At 43.9% G+C, this 20,180-nt stretch overlaps 1 protein-coding gene and 2 long non-coding RNA genes across 3 annotated transcripts in view; 1 reads left to right on the top strand and 2 right to left on the bottom strand.

The window, feature by feature from the left end:
- Positions 1 to 375: 375 nt before the first annotated feature.
- Positions 376 to 4,449, bottom strand: LOC135239658 (uncharacterized). Its single transcript, XR_010325443.1, has 2 exons — positions 4,349 to 4,449; positions 376 to 3,559 (listed from the first exon to the last, which is right to left on the bottom strand). It is a non-coding gene; the product is annotated as an uncharacterized LOC135239658 (long non-coding RNA).
- An 8,607-nt stretch (positions 4,450 to 13,056) lies between these two features.
- LOC135239567 (uncharacterized) lies at positions 13,057 to 15,122 on the bottom strand. The gene is made up of 2 exons (XR_010325415.1): positions 14,333 to 15,122; positions 13,057 to 14,104 (listed from the first exon to the last, which is right to left on the bottom strand). It is a non-coding gene; the product is annotated as an uncharacterized LOC135239567 (long non-coding RNA).
- LOC135239565 (transmembrane protein 132D-like) overlaps positions 15,104 to 20,180 on the top strand; it is a 153,753-nt gene continuing 148,676 nt past the window's right edge. Inside the window, exon 1 of the mRNA XM_064308307.1 lies at positions 15,104 to 15,245. Within this exon, the coding sequence (XP_064164377.1) occupies positions 15,197 to 15,245 (49 nt within the window). The 5' untranslated portion in view covers positions 15,104 to 15,196. The remainder of the gene's footprint in view (positions 15,246 to 20,180) is intronic.

A 20,180-nucleotide genomic window follows, 5' to 3' on the forward strand; every position in this document is an offset into this window, starting at 1 on the left:
GTTAGCACAAAGATAATGTTAACGCAACTACACGTTTTGTCTGATAAGCCGAAGTAATTCAGCAATCCGCAGTCCATGCAAGCTTAGATCTAAGTCTGAGGCAGCTGATGGTCGGATGACAGGTTGTAGCAGTGGGCTGGGAGTGGGGGGAGAGGACTGTTATAGTAGCTGGTGTACTGTGAAACTCCACACAATCTCTCAGGAATATCAGAGCTATTGTGGCTCAGCGGCATTAGCATTTGCATGTATTGGCACTTGCGATATTTCCCATTCATGTGACTCAGAGATATCAGTATTCATCTGGTACGTCCCAAAAGCAAACCCGAGTTCTGGGGACAACACAAAAAAATGCTGCAGACAAAACAAGGAGTCAAATTATAAATACAACAACAAAAAGATAAGATTTATTACAAACAATGAGACAAAAAACAGAACGCATTACCATGTGTAGGCTAACAGGATGGTTCAGGCAGAAGACAAACCAGAGGTAGGCTACTCCTAATCTAAAAGAAAGCACATTTTAAAACCTCTCTACCGGGACAAAGCAAAAGGAGTGAGTCTCCCGGTAAATGTTATTCCTACTCTGGTCTAACTATCTAAAAACATGTTAAAACAGGAAAGAAAAGAAACTGCCTGACCACCTGCAACCTACCACAGAAAAGTTCCAAAACAAGACATAAACAGAAAACAAAATATAATAACTGCAAAATGTAAAAACACACAAAAGCAAAGAGTCTTAAAAGGAATCTGAGTGAAAAAAAAAAAAAAAAATCCCCAACCATCTCTCCCTGAAATGTCTTTATCCACTTGGCTGTCAGGTGGACACAGGTGTGCATCATCCGGCAATTAAGCCATCAATCAGCTCCACCTGCAGAACTGAGATGGGCATACAGACTCCACAATGCAAGGGAATGTAACATCATGCAACTTGGGGATATTAGCATTCATGTGATTCAGGGATATCAGGATTAATGTGACTCAGGGATATCAGCATTAATGTGACCCAGGGATATCGGCATTAATGTGACTCAGGGATATCAGCATTAAAGTGACTCAGGGATATCAGGATTAATGTGACTCAGGGACATCTGCATTCATGGGATTCAGGGATATCAGGATTAATGTGACTCAGGGAAAGCAGGATTAATGTGACTCAGGGATATCAGCATTAATGTGACTCAGGGATATCAGGATTAATGTGACTCAGGGATATCAGCATTAATGTGACTCAGGGATATCAGCATTAATGTGACTCAGAGATATCAGCATTAATGTGACTCAGGGACATCTGCATTAATGTGACCCAGGGACATCTGCATTAATGTGACTCAGGGATATCAGCATTTATGTGACTCAGGGATATCAGCATTAATGTGACTCAGGGATATCAACATTCATGGGATTCAAGTATATATAATCACATGTGCCTCTGCAATATCAGCTCTTAGGGATATCGGGACTCGTGTATTTCATTGGCTCTTCCTGAGGTTGAAAATGTAAACGTGAACGGGAGTGAGCACAGTGGCTCTTAGACGTCTTTCACATGCCAGGGGGCTGAAAAAAAAATAGAAAGTGTGGCGTGCTCGTGAATCTCCACTGCTGTTATGACAGCAGAGACAAACAGAGTAGAATGTAACAAATGAGCTTCTGGCCAAAAATAGCACTGAGAGAGTTGCTGCTCTCAGGAGGAAATTGAAAATCGCATTTATGCAGCGAGCAAGACTTACTGCTGATGAGAAAAAAATAAATAAAAAAACTAAAGCACTTGTTTGTTGGATACTTGGACCAGTGCACAGCACACCGGATTCATTAAAAATAGGGTTTATTTCTAACCGTCACGCCAGGGCTGCCAGCTGGGTCTCTTCCACTCTGGTCGGAGGTTAATCGACACAATGAGTAAGAGGTCAGGTACATCTGGCCAATAGGCTGGAAAGTGGGACAGGTTAGTTTACCAAAGCCGACCTTTACATTCCAGGTTGCCACGAAATGGAGTTTCTGCTGTAAGTCCAAAGGGGGCATTTCGAGAATATTGCCAGTTTTATCATCTTTGATTTTATGCCCTTTTATGCCTGTAGGCTGGTTTCTGACCATAGTGATGATAAGAGCATGAGCCAAGATTGAGGCCTTCTAAAAATAAATAAATAAATGCACGGAGAAAGGGCGCGGTCTCAGCTTAGAGCCAGTTTTGGGAGGGGGGTCTTGTCTGTGTGAATCTATCCCCCCACTGTGTCCCACCTCTCGTGGGGTGCAGGAGGACACATCCCACGCTGGGCTAAACTCGCCCTCCCACACTCGAATCAGAGACATCAAACCCCCCTGCTGAGGAAGAGGAGGAGAGCTGCCGTGGAGGTGGAGCACACGCATCACGCATCGTCTCAACGCCTACCTGTCTGTGAGTTCAGTCCGCTTCGTCTGCAAAAATATCTTTTCTCAGTTCCAGACAATATAAACAATGTTTAATGGTTGCCATTTATCTCTGCTAGATTACATAAAAGTGTCATTAATTTTTGTGAAATGAAGTTGAGATTAATTTTTTTGTGATTTATATAAAACCTCCACTGAAATGAAGGCATGGGGGCACAAATAATGTTTATCTGTGAGAATGAAAATGAAACAAGGTTTTCATGCAGTGGATTGTTGATAGTTATTGCTTTGAGCCAAATTTCTCAGCAATCATATCTCAACAACATCATATAAAGCTTTCAGAGGCACTGGGGTTGCTGGGAAATGAGCAAGACCTGGTCTTAATTATTATCGGGTGTCAGCGGCTGCTGTCATGGTCACGCGTTGCGGACTGAACAAATGGAGGGAAGGTAAAGCCAGAGGAGAGGGCCGCGCGGTTCCTGCACTCTCACTCAGAAACCGATGTTGGTTCTGCGCTGAGCCCCTTTCAGCTCCTGTCTGTTTACAGACGGACTGATTTCACATGAATGCTCTGTGCCCCGGCGTTTTCAGCCGAAAGGTCTCGCACACTCAAACAGGCCCTTCCTCTATAAGGAGGGATAACTTTTGATTTAAAGTGTGACAGTCACATCACGCATCGTCTCAACGCCTACCTGTCTGTGAGCTCATTCCGCTTAGTTTGCTTGGAGTGGAACCACTCTGGATAAAAGCGTACCTGAGAGTGTATATAAATCATCCATTTTTACATTTTTTATTTCATATTACTAGTTATTCTAATGGCAAAACATAATAGATACAACCAACACTAAACCACGGGCCCCGTACCCCAAAGGCCAGTGTGCAAGCCTACGAGCATGCACATGGTGGTATGAGGAAGTCTGAGAGAAAGACATCATCAGCAAAGGCAAACTGTGGTTGGACGAGTACACTCCTGAGTGGACCCTGTTGTCTGTACAGTGTCTGGAGGCTCAGTGCTAGACAGGTGAGTCTAGTGCACTTAAACCCTACGACGACCAGGTCAATGTTAATGACTCTGTGCAAATGACTTGCACGCTGCCTTTCTAGAGGAAGGGCGTAGTGTCTTCCAGGATGGCATGGCCCCTATTTACAGAGCATACACGATCACTCAGCGATTAGATGAGCACAACTCTGCTGTCTGTATGAATAAAAGAGGGGGGGGGGGTAGGAATATTCACACTCTGAAAAGCACCTTCACACAAACGTCTTCAATGTCAAAGGCACATTCATACAAAAGCCTCTAATGTCAAAAGCACCTTCACACAAATGTCTTCAGTATCAAAAGCACCTTCAAACAAGTCTTCACCTGCCTGCATCACAGGGACATTTAAATGATGAATTTGTCCGTATGGGAGGAAGAATTAGACCTGTGTTTTCTGATGGATCCACCTCATCCCCGGGGGTGGGGGGGGGGGGAAACAGAAATTAAAACGGGTAGCGTTTGGGCCAGGACAGAGCAGATTTATAACACTGAGCCGTGCTCTGCACTGGTGAATTCTGTGGTCCGAATGGGTGGGTTTGCCACAGAAAGTGCTCGCACACTTATTCTGATGCTGTGCTAATGACCTGTAGATAATTTTCCATTTGCGACAGGAAAATATTTTAGCTGATGGGCACTGATATAGGGAAAGCGTGATTACATCCAGTCTCCTTGAGGATATCCTATGATTGGCCAATTATGACAGAATTACAAAAAAAAAAAAACTTAATAATAATAATTTCATTTAGAACAAATAAAGCAACCAGTGAGTAACCAGTGACCTGGAGTCAATTAAGATCTATACTTTGCTTGGAGAAAAAAAATTAAATGCAAAGCTTTTTTCTTAAGCACAGTTTGGAGAGTTCAGTGGTCTGTGTTAGTGATAGAAGGATGACTACTCTTGCATTTATCTGTAAGTTAAAGACAAATGATGATTGATTGTCCTACCGAGACAGCGACGTGCACTTCTCTCTGTGTGGAGCTCTAGTACTCTGATTGTGCTCTGTTAATGGTGGTGGATTTGACTGTCTAGCCCAGTGGTGTCAAACTCGTTGCCATGGAGGGCCGTGTGTATGTAGGTTTTCATTCCAACCAATTAATGCTGCCTTAATTGAGTCCAATTACTCATTCAGCCATATGCGTTTAACAGCATTGAAGCACAGAATATAAATAAAAATTTTTATTTAGACAATGCGGGTCACCATAGACGTCGGGTCACCATTGTGCACAAACCTGCATCCCTAATTCAGCAAATAATTTAACTAATTATATAATCAAGATCTGAGGCTGGAATGAAAACCTGCATACACACGGCCCTCCATGGCAACGAGTTCGACACCACTGGTCTAGCCAATAATGAGCAGGTAGAGAGAAAAGGCAAACTACTGAATCAGACCTCCGAGGCTCAAATTTGCCATTAGATGCTGGGTTTATCTCCCCTGGCTATTTCCAGACTACCCACAGAATGACACAGATTTGCTTTCTCCGATTGTTAAAAAAACGACAGGAAACTGCTGCAGACACAGACATACAAATTACATGCAGAGCCAGGTGTCAGATTATTTAGTCTGTTCAGGTTTGTATGCAGATATCAGGTTAATGAGCCTGTTCAGGTTTGTGTGCAGATATCAGGCTCATTAGCCTGTTCAGGTTTGTGTGCAGGTAACAGGTTAATTAGCCTGTTCAGGTTTGTGTGCAGGTAACAGGTTAATTAGCCTGTTCAGGTTTGTGTGCAGGTATCAGGTTAATTAATCTGTTCAGGTTTGTGTGCAGTTAACAGGTTAATTAGCCTGTTCAGGTTTGTGTGCAGGTAACTGGTTAATTAATCTGTTCAGGTTTGAGTGCAGATAACAGGTTAATTAATCTGTTCAGGTTTGTGTGCAGGTATCAGGTTAATTAATCTGTTCAGGTTTGTGTGCAGGTAACAGGTTAATTAATCTGTTCAGGTTTGAGTGCAGATAACAGGTTCATTAATCTGTTCAGGTTTGTGTGCAGGTATCAGGTTAATTATCCTGTACCATAGAGAGGTTTTGTGTCCAGGTATCAACCCCCTGTTTTTGTTGTTTTTGTGTGGGGAGGGCCATCAAAAATGACAAATTAGACCAATCATGGATTTTGCAATAGTATTTGGTATTGTGTCTGTTTATACACAAGTTTTTTTTTACAGCATGACAGCAAATGATTTTTCAGTTTTTGGCTTTGAAGAAGCGTAAGTGGGACGTTTGGGATCATTGTCTTGCTGTAGGATCAAATGCCATTTTTTAGATTAAGTTTCTTTACCTTGAGAAGTTGCAAGACTACAGTTTAGTGATTTCTTGGAGTCTGAAAAAACCGTGAGTTTGGTTTTATCTGCATTCAAGATGAGCTTCAATTGACAAAGCTGAGACTGCACTATATCAAAAGCAGCTTACAGGTACTGCAGAGCCTTTTTAGAGTAAGAGCGCTGAAAAAAGAACACGGTGTAATCAGCATGGAAGTGAAATTCGCATTAGGCACATTCAGCCCCTGACAATTAATATAAATTGTAAATAAAAGTTGACCTAGGACTGAAACCTGAGGGACACCTTTACCAGCTATATGTGAATTAAACATAAGGCCATCCAACTGTATACACTCTTACAGAGGCCTCTCTAAGGTAGTTGTCAAACAGACTTATCATATGATCAGTGAACCCAATGTTCAAAATGTCTTGGGCCACAGTATCAAAGGCCATTGAGAAAAAGATACAATGCAGCTTGTTGTCCTGAGTTTCACTTATGCCACTTACCTCTTACATGGCTGCAGTAACAGTGTTATGATTTTTTCTAAACTGATTTTTAAATAAAGTTTTATTGGTGTATAAGTAATCCATAATCTGGTCTCTAAGTGTTTCCAGAACTTTTGCTAAAACAGACAGTTTTGAAATTGGTTTGTAGTTATTTAACAATGAAGAATCTCCCCCTTTTAACAGAGGGAGAACATACAGTGTTGTGAAAAAGTATTTGTCCCCTGATTTGCTTCCTGATTTTGTCTATTATTGCATATTTGTCACACTGAATGGCTTCAGGTCTTTAGGCCAAATGTACTATCAGGCAAAGGGAACTAAACACAACAAATTTTTTTAATTATTACTTCATTTAACAACAATTTTAGCCCACTCTTCTTTCAGAACTGATTTAATTCAGACAAATTGGTAGGTTTTTTCGCATGAACTGCTAGTTTCAGGTCTTGCCACAGCATCTCTATTGTGTTCAAGTCAGGACTTTGACTAGGAAACTCCAAAACTTAATTTTTTTTTCAGCCATTCAGATTTTGTGCTTTGGATTATTGTCTTGCTGCATAACCCAATTATGCTTCAGCTCATGGACAGATAACGGGACATTCTCCTTCAGACTTTTCTGTTACAGAGCAGAATTCATGGTTCCTTCAATAATGGCAAGTCGTTCAGGTCCCAAGGCAGCAAAGCATGCACACACCACCACACTATCACCACCATGTTTGACTGTTGGTATGTTGTTCTTACTTTGAAATGTTGTATTTGCTATACGTCAGACATAATGGGACCCATGTTTTCCACAAAGTTTCACTATTGACTTGTCTGTCCATAGAACATTATCCCAAAAGGCTTGCAGGTGCTTTTTTGCAATTGTGACACGAGCATTGATCTTACTCTTGGTTGTGACAGTGGTTGTGACACAAAACAGTGGTTTTCTTTGCTACGCTCCCATGAATCTTATTTTTGCCCAGTCCCTTTCTTATCGTGGAGTCATGAACACTGACCTTAGCTGAGGATAAAGAGGCCAGAAGTTCTTTGGATGTTCTTCTGCAATCGTTTGTGACTTTCTGGATGAGGTTCATTGCACCTTAGAGAAATTTCTGGCAGGCCAGTCACACCTGGGAAGGTTCACCACTGTTCTAAGTGCTCTCCATTTGGAGATAATGGCTCTTCCTGTGGTTCAGTGGAGTCCCAGAGCCTTTCAACAATGTTTTTTCTCATCTATTCTAGAATTTCCGTTGATCATGGCATAATGTGCCTGTAGAAACTTTGTGGTGATTACTTTACTCTGATATTAAGGTTAAATATGCAAGGTTTAGATTAACAGGGCTGGCTGCAATCAAGCCTGGCTGTGTTCAATCAGTTGTATCAAATTATCAATCAACATTAAAATAGGTTGATTGAGTAACTAAGAGGGCAATTACTTTTTCACATGGGTGATATGGGTGCTTGATAACTTTTTACATGAAATAAATGAAATAATAATTTAAAAAATGTGTTTTGTGTTTACTCAGTTTGCCTAGTATTACATTTTGTCTAATGATCTGAAACCATTCAAAGTGACAAACATGGAATAATAGAGGAAATCAGGAAATACGTTTCCACAGCCCTGTAGGCAGCCTTACAGCATTTAGGAATTTCACCTGAAATCAAAGTGAGATGAAAAAAAACAAGTCAGAGGTCCAGCTATGAAATCTGCTGCTAATTTAAAAAAAACCTGGTTCCAGGTGTTCGAGACCAGCTGGTTTACAAGGAACAGCTGCTTCTATGAACCTCAGCTACAGAAACAGGGGTGAAGTATGTTTGTCTATGAACCTCAGCTACAGAAACAAGGGTAAAGCATGTTTGTTTATGAACCTCAGCTACAGAAACAGAGATAAAGGATGTTTGTCTGTGAACCTCAGCTACAGAAACAGAGATAAAGGATGTTTGTCTGTGAACCTCAGCTACAGAAACAGAGATAAAGGATGTTTGTCTGTGAACCTCAGCTACAGAAACAGAGATAAAGGATGTTTGTCTATGAACCTCAGCTACAGAAACAGAGATAAAGGATGTTTGTCTGTGAACCTCAGCTACAGAAACAGGGGTAAATGATGTTTGTCTAATACAAGCAGCATTGTCAACAGAGTTCACAGGTTTTACACAAGAGGGGAAGTCACGACATATCCTAATAAAAACTCAGAAGAATTAAAATGCTCAGTAAAACAGTTCAACATTTTTGACTGACAGACACAGAGACAGAGTCCTTGACTACACGGGAGGGTGGATCATTGGAATTATCACATGCAGACATAGATTTAATTGCTTTCCAGAAACTACAATCATTATTCACATTTTCAGTAGTCACAGATAGACAACGCTCAGGTTTATCTTTCCTGATGAGAGAAGTTAATGTGTTTCTGAGCTGTCTGAAGATAAGCCGATCAGCCAATCAGCCCCAGTCTCAGACTCCCTTGCCTTTGCCCAGGCCACATTACGTTCATGGACGTAGTGACCCCTAGTTCAGAACCTGGTAGTGAACTAGAGGTTATCCTTCAGTTCTATACTTACGAATAGGAGCACGTTTTTAAAAATAAAAATAAAAAAACCTTCCAGCCAATTTCAGCATCATCATTAAGTGCAATTCTGTTCCAGCCGAAGTAAAATAAAAAAAATAAAAAAAACGCAAAAAGCTCTGTTCTACAAACAACTTCATATTCCGTCAGCACAAAACGAGGTCTACACTTAAGGTCTTAACATCTTAAGGCACTTAAGGTCTTAACATCTTAACATCATTAATAGGGGCGACATAGCTCAGGAGGTAAGACTGATTGTCTGGCAGTCAGAGGGTTGCCGGTTCAAACCCCTCCCTGGGCGTGTCGAAGTGTTCTTGAGCAAGACACCTAACCCCTGACCCCTAACTGCTCTGGCGAATGAGAGGCATCAATTGTAAAGCGCTTTGGATAAAAGCGCTATATAAATGCAGTCCATTTACCATTTACCATCTCTGATAGCTGTGAAAACACAGTGATCGCTTACATCGCTGGGAAAAACAACAGCAGAGTATTTGAAAGGAACGTTTCTTAAGATCAACAAGAGAAGAGGAAAATCTGTCTCTGTCCCAAACATTATGGAACTTAAAAACATACTACAGTGTTAGGGGTGACATAGCTCAGGAGGTAAGACCGATTGTCTGGCAGTCGGAGGGTTGCCGGTTCAAACCCCGCCCTGGGCATGTCGAAGTGTCCTTGAGCAAGACACCTTACCCCAAACTGCTCTGGCAAATGAGAGGCATCAATTGTAAAGCGCTTTGGATAAAAAGCGCTATATAAATGCAGTCCATTTACCATTTTTATTGTACAGCACAATTTGCATTACAAGAAATTTACTAGAACCTCCCCACATTTTGAAAAATTCCAGAGTTCAGGAAGTCATTTAAAGAATTTTCACATTATGGTTTCTTAAGGCGACTGTGCCTGACGTTCAGCGGGCGTTGTGTGTTGTGCGCTGACGGCTTACCGTTAAGTGCTCAAGGGTTTAGAGTAATCCAGCACACATTCATGAATACAGACAGGTTGATTGACTCTCTTTCATGGCTATCCATGGTTTATATTGCACTAACCTAAATGGATTTGTTCGCGGAATTGCTTTGATGGTAATTATATACCTCTTCAGGAAGGTTTATGTGCTGAATAGCTTATTCACTTAATAATTATTGCACTCAGGGTAATTATGCGGCGATGCGTTGTCGTGTCTGGGATTACAAGATCTGAGGAACCGCGGTGCTGTCTGACCTCTTCTCCTTTCCCTCCGCTCAGACCTGACGAGAAGCATGAAGACATTAACGAAGGATGTGTTGAGTGATGTTCCGGAGAAGTCACGCAGGTCAATCTGTCACTCTCCCATCAGAAGGAAAAGGTTCTTGTCCGGAACAGCTAAATGTTAATTACCTGACAAGACCAGTGCACCATAAACGGAGACTGAAATAGCATACAGAAGAGAAAAGAAAACCCTCGGGACAGGAACAGAACAATGTGGGCAGGAAGTTAAAAGACCCAATCAGGCCCTTATAAGAGGCCTAACCAAACAAACTAAAACTAGGACATGCAACTTCACGGGTGTAAAAGAGCCAGACAGACCTAGGTTGGTCTAATTCATACATACATTCATATTTTTATTTGTGAATGGGACATTCTTGCCTTTTTGCGTTTATTTTGACATAGTGAATGTTCACCGTTTATTTCAGTTGCTTATTTCATTTTATTTTGCCATCTAGTTTAGTACTTTGGGCTGTAATCTGCCGAACCACTCTGTCTATTGGCTTTGACAGAATCCCCATTACCTGTCTATTGTCATTTAGCTGATCTTTAACTACTGACAGCGGACTAGCCCCCAGAGGATGGGCTCCTCTCCATGTCTGAGTTCCTCCACAGATTTTTTCCCACCGGGGAGTTTTTTCTCGCCAGTGTTTGAGAATTTTTCTGTTCTCCTCACTAGCGAGTTTTTTTAACCTCCATCGCTGAATATTTTTTTTTGGGGGGGGGGGGGTTAAGGCTCACTCGGTCCTAATTTTTCTCCATTTCCCGTTTCCTCTGCGGAGAGTCTCTGTGATAAAAGCTCTACACAGATAAAGCCGAATGGAATGTGCATCGCTCGGACCGGGGCCGTTACCGGCCCATCCGTCCTTGTCAGAGAGAGGCAATTAGCGGACCCTTCCTGGCGGGGCCCGGTCGGGCCCGGGAGCCCTAAAAACGATGTGTCGACCAGCCAGGAGAGCCGAAATTTAACCTGAACCAGGGTCTCACCAGCGTCCAGCCTGTGCGGGGTCCCCTCGGGGCCCAAACTGTGTGGGGTCCCATCGGGGCTCAGCCTGTGCGGGGTCCCCCCGGGGCTCTCAGCCTGTGTGGGGTCCCCTCGGGGCTCTCAGCCTGTGCGGGGTCCCCTCGGGGCTCAGCCTGTGTGGGGTCCCCTCGGGGCTCCAGCCTGTGCGGGGTCCCCTCGGGGCTCAGCCTGTGTGGTCCTCGGGCTCAGTGTGGGGTCCCCTCGGGGCCCAGCCTGGGCTCAGCTGTGGGGTCCGTCGGGGCTCAGCCTGTGTGGGTCCCTGGGCTCTCAGCCTGTGTGGGGTCCGTCGGGGCCAGGCTGTGTGGGGTCCCTGGGGCTCCAGCCTGTGCGGGGTCCCTCGGGCTCAGCCTGTGGGCCTCGGGGCTCACCTTGGGGCCCAGCCTGTGCGGGGTCCCATCAGGGCTCAGCCTGTGTGGGGTCCTGTCGGGGCCCAGCCTGTGTGGGGTCCCGTCGGGGCCCAGCCTGTGCAGAGGGGGGAGGGGGGGGGGCTACATTACCCACTCTGCACAGCCACACACAGTAATCAATTCAGTCAATTAGCATGCAGGCAACAACACAGAGGGGAGATATCACACTGACTCACTGTAATGACTCATTGTAATATTAGGTCGCCTAATTAAAGTTTTACAGTCGACTAAAAAAGTTGGTGTTAACATAAAGTAATGTAAACCTCTTTGTTCAGCATTTTTTAATCAAAACTGCCCCTACAGAAGTTTTTCTGTGACAGGCTCAAAAAAGGTGAATTGTAGTGGACCCCGAAGAAAACGTATTATTCTTAATCAAAAATGCTGAATACATGTCTGCATTTCTAATTAAAGGGCCTAAAAAGAACAGTCACGACTTAAAGCAACACATTTTAATATGCTGTGGGGAAAGCAATCAATCCTTCCAGAAAAACAGATCTATAGCAAACGATACTTTCGTTTAGCGATGTCAAATCCAGATGAGCATTCAATTAGCTGAAAAATTAGACCTAATTAATTGAGAGCTCAGCTGCAACAAAAACAATTAGACGCAGGGGTACGGTAGGATTGGACTGCACGTGGTTGGAATATGGGAATATTTGTGTGTGAGACAGAGGGGAAGTGTGTAACTTAGAGACAGACTAGACTGTTTGCTTATTGACTATTATGGAAAAGCACAGTATATATATATATATATATATATATATATATATATTCATCATTCTCAGAGTTCTGTTTCTGATATACATCTCCAGAACTGTGGAAAAGCTAGTCTGGTCAGAAATTAAGCTGTATGAGGTTCATAAATGGGTCGCACACACCAATCATTACTCAGAATTGCCTTTGAGCAGACATGATTAATTTGTAGACCGTAGAAAGCATTGCATTTTAGGCCTCTTTATTAAACAGCGTGGTGTGCTCACAGTTTCCATTAAATGCATAATATCGATCTCTTTTCACAGGTTGCCAGACTGTAATAATACTCGTAATTGCTAAGACTGCAGCTCTGGCATTTGTCGTGTGTTTCATTTAGGCATCTCTGGTGTGGCCAAATCAAACTGTGTATCATTTCTGATTTGAGGGAATTTGCAGACATGTACTTTTATTTGTGTAATTTCGCCCGACCCAAGTTCGTTTCCTCAAAAATCCTTTCTGTCATATGCATAACTTCCCACAAGGGGGCAATGTTGGTGTTCTTCGGAACTATAAGTCTCGGCAAATGGAATGGAGAACGCAACAGGTTAATTATAGGTGGCTACTTGACAATTTCATTGACACCCTGTCCTCATTTGGCTGTATACCAGACAGCTCTCTTTAGGCTGATCTGTGTAATTGCTTCCGAACATTCACGACTGAAATAGAATGCAATACATGCGTGGTGACGGGCAAAACACTTGGTCTGTATTACCTTGCACAGGTGTCAGTCAAATGCATTGCATTTAAATTAATCAATTAATTCAAAAGCATTTAAATTGATTTGAACGAGAGTTCCCAAAACCAAAAACCAGGTTATTCTCGCCATTGTGGGTAGCCTTTATTTACGGTGTTTATCGATTTCGTCGAAATGTCACTGTTTGACTTCGCAGATGGATCGTCTGCATAGGCGGAAATTCTGAGATTACTGCCTATGAGCCACAACATACTTTATTTGCGGTGTAGAAAACACAAAATCATTGCTTTTCCTTCAAAATGTTAATAATTGGAATGAAGACGCTGCGAGTATAAGGAATGAGAGTGCCTCCTTCTTTTCGTCGGTTGCATTGACTTTCCTCAATCGGAAATAAACACTTCACCAATCTGTGACACAACGGGAAAACCGTAAAACGACGGAGACTGTGATTAAATTTATGTCGGATTGATACCTCACGATAACGATTATGCTCATGATCATGATTGATTACTGCTATTTAAATCTGTTTGGAGTTAGATCTTAACTCTAACAGCCTTGGCCAACCAACCCCCCCCCCCCCCCCAAACGTGCTACCTTTGTCGGACTGTAGAATATCTGCCCAACAAACAGCTTAAGTTTTCTTTCCAAGTCCATAAAATATCAAGACATCATATCAACTAATCAATAAATATGTATACAACAATCTATCAGATGTTCCAACAAGGTTTTCTTCCGTAGCATTTATTCAAAATAAAAAAATCTATAAAAATAAAAAACTACAGCTATTGCCATTTCCCAACGAGAGTTGTAGCCTACGTTAACGGCTATTGATTTCGGTTTTACATTTAAAGCGAATATGTAGATGTAGCAGTCACTGTAGTCTCTGTCCCCGGTAGCCTACGGAGGAAATATCGATTAGAGCAATTTTCTCAGCAGTTCTCACGCAGGGTCCAATATGTTCAATACCGCCTCGTCATGAAGGGCATGTTTGCACAAATTGGCGGGCGTGCCTTCTCTGGTGTGCTATAGCCTACCAGCGGTGCTTCGGGTCTGTGATACTGCGCGTCTAGCGATGCAGCAGCAGTATACGCATGAATGCGGACCGCCTCGCACGCCCCCAGTTCAGAATTTGCCAATCCAGGTTGTCAGCCGCAGTCCTCTCCCGTATGTTTTTCTCCTCCGCGAAATCTGTTCGCATGAATCACTCTCTCTGTCCCCGTCGTCACTCAGCGAAGAAGACTTGGCGGAAGACGTAAACTTATTTTCTCCTCGCGCTGCATGGGTACGCAGAAGGGAAAAGCTTTGTTTTAAACAGCCGCGGTGTGGAGTTCAGTAAATTGACCACTTGATCGACTAATGTAGTCGAGGACACTCAGTAAATTGACAACTGAGGCAACAGCGCAAACAAATATTCAAACAAAACTGCAACATCTTGGATTAAATGTCAAGACAAAAAAGACAACTGCTCGCCTTCTTCGCAGTTATGCTTCTGATTTACTTACACGGTGACCTACTCGCTTTAAGCAATGTGCGCATATTCATGAAAGAAAACACATTTTGACTGGTTTTTGCAGGGACGTGATCTTGACAACTCCAAGCGGACGCAGTGCCTGTTTAAATCTTCGGCTTGTTACTTAGCCTGAAGCATAAGGAGTAATAGCTCTGAATTGCTTGGATATTTCCAGAGACCAAAATCTTGAAACAAACTGTAAAATAGCTTTAAGATTATGAAAACACAGGTCCCCCACAGTGGTGGAGTTCAAAAGGCAACTTCATTTCCCCGAAGGAATATTCTACCTGTCTAAGTTAAATTGACTTGTGGATTGACCAGCATTACCGAAGACCGACAGTTCATACGAAAGAAACGCACGCGGGTTACGGAGAGACTTTCCGCGCTTTGTCCATTAACCGGACCGGACTAAATATACCGGACTAAGAGATATTATCCATAGTCACTCGGGCTGCCGGTGCCGCTCACTGGGGGTTCTGTACAAAAGCACGTTCGCATATTCAATAGTCCATGCTATTACTGGCAATTCGCCTGCCGTGGACACCTTCTTACGATATATGGCATGCACTGAAAACATCATAAATCTTTACGCTTCTCCCATCGACGGCTTAACGACATCTCCGCGTGAAGTTCTACTGGAAAATAATCCGAGTCGGTTTGGTCCGTAGGATTATAAAGTGTTTTTTCCCTCCTGGGCTGGAATGGGTACTTCGGCACGTTCTTTGCTTTCCTTTCTCAGACATTAGAAGGAGGCACGAGCCAGGTGGGCGAAGCCGTCCGGATTTCTCCTTCACATTTACGTTTCTGCCCTCAAACATTGTTGGAAGTTTTTGAGTCAACAACAACAACAAAAAAAATGTTACCCCTCTGCACGCTGGAGTTCATCATTACGTTGCTTTTCAGAGGTAAGAAGACAATGAATGTAATAATAATAATAATAATAATAATAATAACAGCGCACAAAAATAGACACGGCGCCGCGCGTAATTCTTTCCTGATATTTCTTAATCAACGGGGCTTCTTCAGAGAACACCTAGCATGTTTCTAGACTCGGAATTCCAGATAATTAAATGTCCCTGAATTTAATAAAATGTAAATCAGAGATTTTTATGTCTGAGGACATGATTAAATTATGGGTAATTGGATTTAGTCATGCAGCGAACGTTTGTATAATTCACTCTGTTGCTGGTGAGATGATAGGTCATTCACTTGTGATGGAAACAGTGAATCTCCAGCCTCGTCCCTTGACTGGTTGACTGTGAATTTATTTCCCCCACGGAATGTCCTGACTCAGTAACTCATAAATGAACTCCCACTCCTGACACAAATTTTGAAGACGGGAGGGAGTGCAGGACGCATACATCAGTGCTTCACAAATGTCAGATATCGTTTGCTGAGTCGGTCCTTTGGGTTATTAGTGATGTTCCGGTTTTGATAATGGAGTTCCCCCGTAGAATAAAGATGTCTGTTCATCACAGGATTAGTGTCAAGTGTACAGGCGGGTGTCACTCTGCTCTCTCAGACAGCAATTACTGCCGTTATTATTTTCATAATGAAACTGCAACATGTCCTTTTCCTAGACTTTTTTAACCAAAACCCCAAGGGTGAAATGAAGCACCCCCAGTCAACCCCCCCCCCACCCATCGTTCTCTCTCTCTCTCTCTCTCTCTCTCCACACACACACACACACACACTTGTGTACTTGTGGAGAATGGACAGGGAATGGGAATAACAGTGGGAATAAGGAAACTTGGGAAGCTGGAATTTCATGTGCAAATATCAGTCGGGACAAACTGGGAATAGGAACAGGGTTGTCGACAGAACACCCATGTTCTACTCAAACTCACCCCTCCCTAATGGCATGACTCAGTCTGGGCATGTATTTCCTCCTGTCATTGATACGGGCAGAATGAGCTCACTAAATTCTAAATCAAACCCTGATTGTTCAGTGCAGACAAATACTGGAGATGATTCAGTATCAGTGCCAAATGGAATTGTCCATTCACCCAACGTAACAGACTCATGACCTCATCAGAGACTGTCAGGCACTGCTTTCCATGTCACCTGTTAATGCTTCCATGCCAGCAACTCAGCTGTGGATATCCTGGCATTGGTCCCGCCAATTAATGAATATGCATCACAAGGCAGCCACTCAGCTGTGGCTGCCCTGGCATTGGCCTCACCCTTTAATAAATATGCATAACAAGACTGCAACTCATGTTTTCAGCTTTAACAGTGATAGGCAGAGATTTTGAGCCAAACTGCATGCAATTTTAGAGCCACGTGGGTCTGCGAGTTACCATGGCTTTGTGTCTGAGTTACCATGGCAATATGTCTGTAAATTACCATGCCTTTTTGTCTGTGAATTACCATGGCTTTGTGTCTGTGAGTTACCATGGTTTTGTGTCTGTGAGTTACCATGGTTTGTGTCTGAGTTACCATGCTTTTTTTCTGTGAGTTACAATGGTTTTGTGTCTGAGTTACCGTGGTTTTTTTCTGTGAGTTACCATGGCATTGTGTCTGTGAGTTACCATGGCTTTGTGTCTGTGAGTTACCATGGCTTTGGGTCTGTGAGTTACCATGGCTTTGGGTCTGTGAGTTACCATGGCATTGTGTCTGTGAGTTACCATGGCTTTGTGTCTGTGAGTTACCAGGGCTTTGTTTCTGTGAGTTACCATGGCGTTGTGTCTGTGAGTTACCATGGCGTTGTGTCTGTGAGTTACCATGGCTTTGTCTGTGAGTTACCATGGCGTTGTGTCTGTGAGTTACCATGGCTTTGTCTGTGAGTTACCATGGCATTGTGTCTGTGAGTTACCAGGGCTTTGTGTCTGTAAGTGAAGGGTTTCTCCTCTTTTTTAGACAGCCAGAGGAACAATAACTTCACTGTATGGAGTGAGACTCGCAGTGTTGCACAAAGCAGTGGGTGATATCCGACAGTATCCAGCTGACTGCCGGACACTCAACAGACTGCTGCTACTGCCAGGATAAATTCATATTTTAGTATTCAGGACTCACATCGAATATCTACGACCACAGTCTCAATGGGCCCTCCACTTTAATGTCTACAAGGACTAGAAGAACACTCCCTAACAGCAGGATTGAGTAAAAAAAAATGTTCAAGGTTATCCTTTCATTTATGAAGAGTAGACAAATATAATTATTATTAATTATCTGTGGCCAAGCACTGGGCATTGTGTTTTTCATTGTGTTGTGTGCCTTTTTTCCACCAAACTAGTGACTTTGAACACACAATCTCTCACACAGGCTTCGTGCAAAACGGAGGAAGACTGGAACTTTATCACCCTCCTCTGGGGGGACCAGACGCGGTCCTGCTCGCTGTCCGACCGCTCGCTGTCCGACCGCTCGCTGTCCGACCGCTCGCTGTCCGACCGCTCACTGACCTGCCTTAGCTTCGCGTGCACAGGTTTCACATGACCCAGCGCAGTTGGGAATCTTTCAGACTCACGGTGTCTCACCTGCTTCTCGTGTGCAGAAAACCTCAGAGCACCCTTAGAAACTGTTTATTTTTATTTTGGTACCAACTAATCCTGCCCACATCACGTTGATAAATAAATAAGTGAGATTCCCATACCTGTTTTGGAGGTACTTAAAGCAGCCAAAGCCAATAATTTGTTAGCCTGGTAAACAGTGTTGAGGATGTATGTTTGTTTACTTGCTTTGAGCGGACTAGCTGCGGCTACCTGTGTGTGAGCGTGTCACCTAATCATAGGTCCAGTGCTGGTTAACTACCGATTCCTGGTGACTGAGCTCTTTTACGCGGAATAAACACGCTTACACAACACGCCTGGCCTCTGGGTGAACGCTGTGTCCACATGGCGCTCCGACTGATTCCCTCCACCCTCCATCGGCCCCGGTAACATTTACCGTGGAAACGCCTCCGTCTCTCCGGGGGTGCAGGTGTCCCGCGGTGACGAAGGCGATGGAAATGCTACGTGAAAGGAGCTGCTAGCCGCCTTGCTGTGTGTGCTGGGCTGCGTGTGCTGGGTTATGTGTGCTGGACTGCGTGTGCTGGGCTGCGTGTGCTGGGTTACGTGTGCTGGGTTATGTGTGCTGGACTGCATGTGCTGGGCTGTGTGTGCTGGGTTATGTGTGCTGGACTGCATGTGCTGGGCTGCGTGTGCTGGGTTATGTGTGCTGGACTGCATGTGCTGGGCTGCGTGTGCTGGGTTATGTATGCTGGACTGCATGTGCTGGGCTGTGTGTGCTGGTTACGTGTGCTGGGTTATGTGTGCTGGACTGCATGTGCTGGGCTGCATGTGCTGGGTTATGTGTGCTGGGCTGCATGTGCTGGGTTATGTGTGCTGGGCTGCATGTGCTGGGTTATGTGTGCTGGACTGCATGTGCTGGGTTATGTGTGCTGGACTGCATGTGCTGGACTGCGTGTGCTGGGTTACATGTGCTGGACTGCATGTGCTGGGCTGTGTGTGCTGGGTTACGTGTGCTGGGCTGAACCCAGTGAAAATGTCTGGTTGGACGTGCTGAGAATCGTCAGTGGGCTTGGCTAAGGAAATTTATTTAGCATCCCTTTCTTGGGATTTGCAATCAACAGCCTCAATGGCTTCATGTTTCAAACGACGCAAGGTCTGAATTCAATTGACATTCGTCCTTAACTCTGACTTACATGTAAATATGCAAGGTGTTTTCCTTCACAAAAACAAGTTGGTTTAGTTTAGCAACTACCAACATTAACTCATCAAACTGTGAAAGAAAGGCTTTGTTTACTTGTCGGTCAAAGTTAAGGACAAAGGTTGATTGAATCCAGGATTTAATTGGCTCTTTGCTGTCGAGCAGTGATTTCAATGCATTCGGTTTTTCCAGTTGGTTTATTATTTTTTTTAGCAGAACAGCCTCAGATGCCCTTGAAACGACGGTCTTGAAAATCCTGCGGTGACTGTAACGTGTGATTCAAGGCCTTCCTTTCGCATGGGAGCTCGGGCTGGAGTGACGCTTTAAATCAGATGCTTTCAGACTGGATCTCCCCTGGAGAGGCTAATTGAGTTATTCTGGAATCGGGGTATGAGGGGCATGGGAATGTTCTGTTAGATATTTTTAGTGAAAAAAAATCAGGTGTACTGTAGACTAATGTTTATGGGTCTTTAATGTACTACATGTCTTCTTAAGTACACACACACACACACACACACACACACACACATATATATATATATATATATATCCATCCATCCATCCATTATCTATATGCACTTATCCTGGACAGGGTAACAGGGGGTGCTGGAGCCTATCCCAGCATGCATTGGGCGAGAGGCAGGAATACACCCTGGACAGGCTGCCAATCTATCGCAGGGCACACACACCATTCTCACACACACACACACTCATACCTATGGGCAATTTAGAGTCTCCAATGAGCCTACCTGCATGTCTTTAGACTGTGGGAGGAAACCGGAGTACCCGGAGGAAACCCACACGTACATGGGGAGAACACAAACGAGATTCAAACCCGGGACCTTGTTGCTGTGAGGCAGCGGTGCTTCCCACTGCACTACCGTGCCGCCTCTATGTATATATATATATATATGTTCCCTCTGTGAACACAGTCGCGTAATGTTTGGAAAGAGCAAAGAGGCGGAGGGAGCGGAGGTTGCCGGAAAGATCCACACGCATTAGCATAAAGTGCCGCTTTTAGACGTGTCCCCGCGGAGAATGGAAGCCGGTGAGAATTGTGCGTATCCTTCTCTCCCTGCGAAGAGGGCGACACGGGCTGCTGTTCTCCGCTGAGCGTTTTCCACAGGGAGAGGAGACGCGGGGAACGTCACAACAAGGGGAGCCAGGAAGAAACACGCTAAATCCCACTGTCA

Source organism: Anguilla rostrata, chromosome 14 (assembly GCF_018555375.3).
Source record: "Anguilla rostrata isolate EN2019 chromosome 14, ASM1855537v3, whole genome shotgun sequence".
Classification (NCBI taxonomy): Eukaryota; Metazoa; Chordata; class Actinopteri; order Anguilliformes; family Anguillidae; genus Anguilla; species Anguilla rostrata.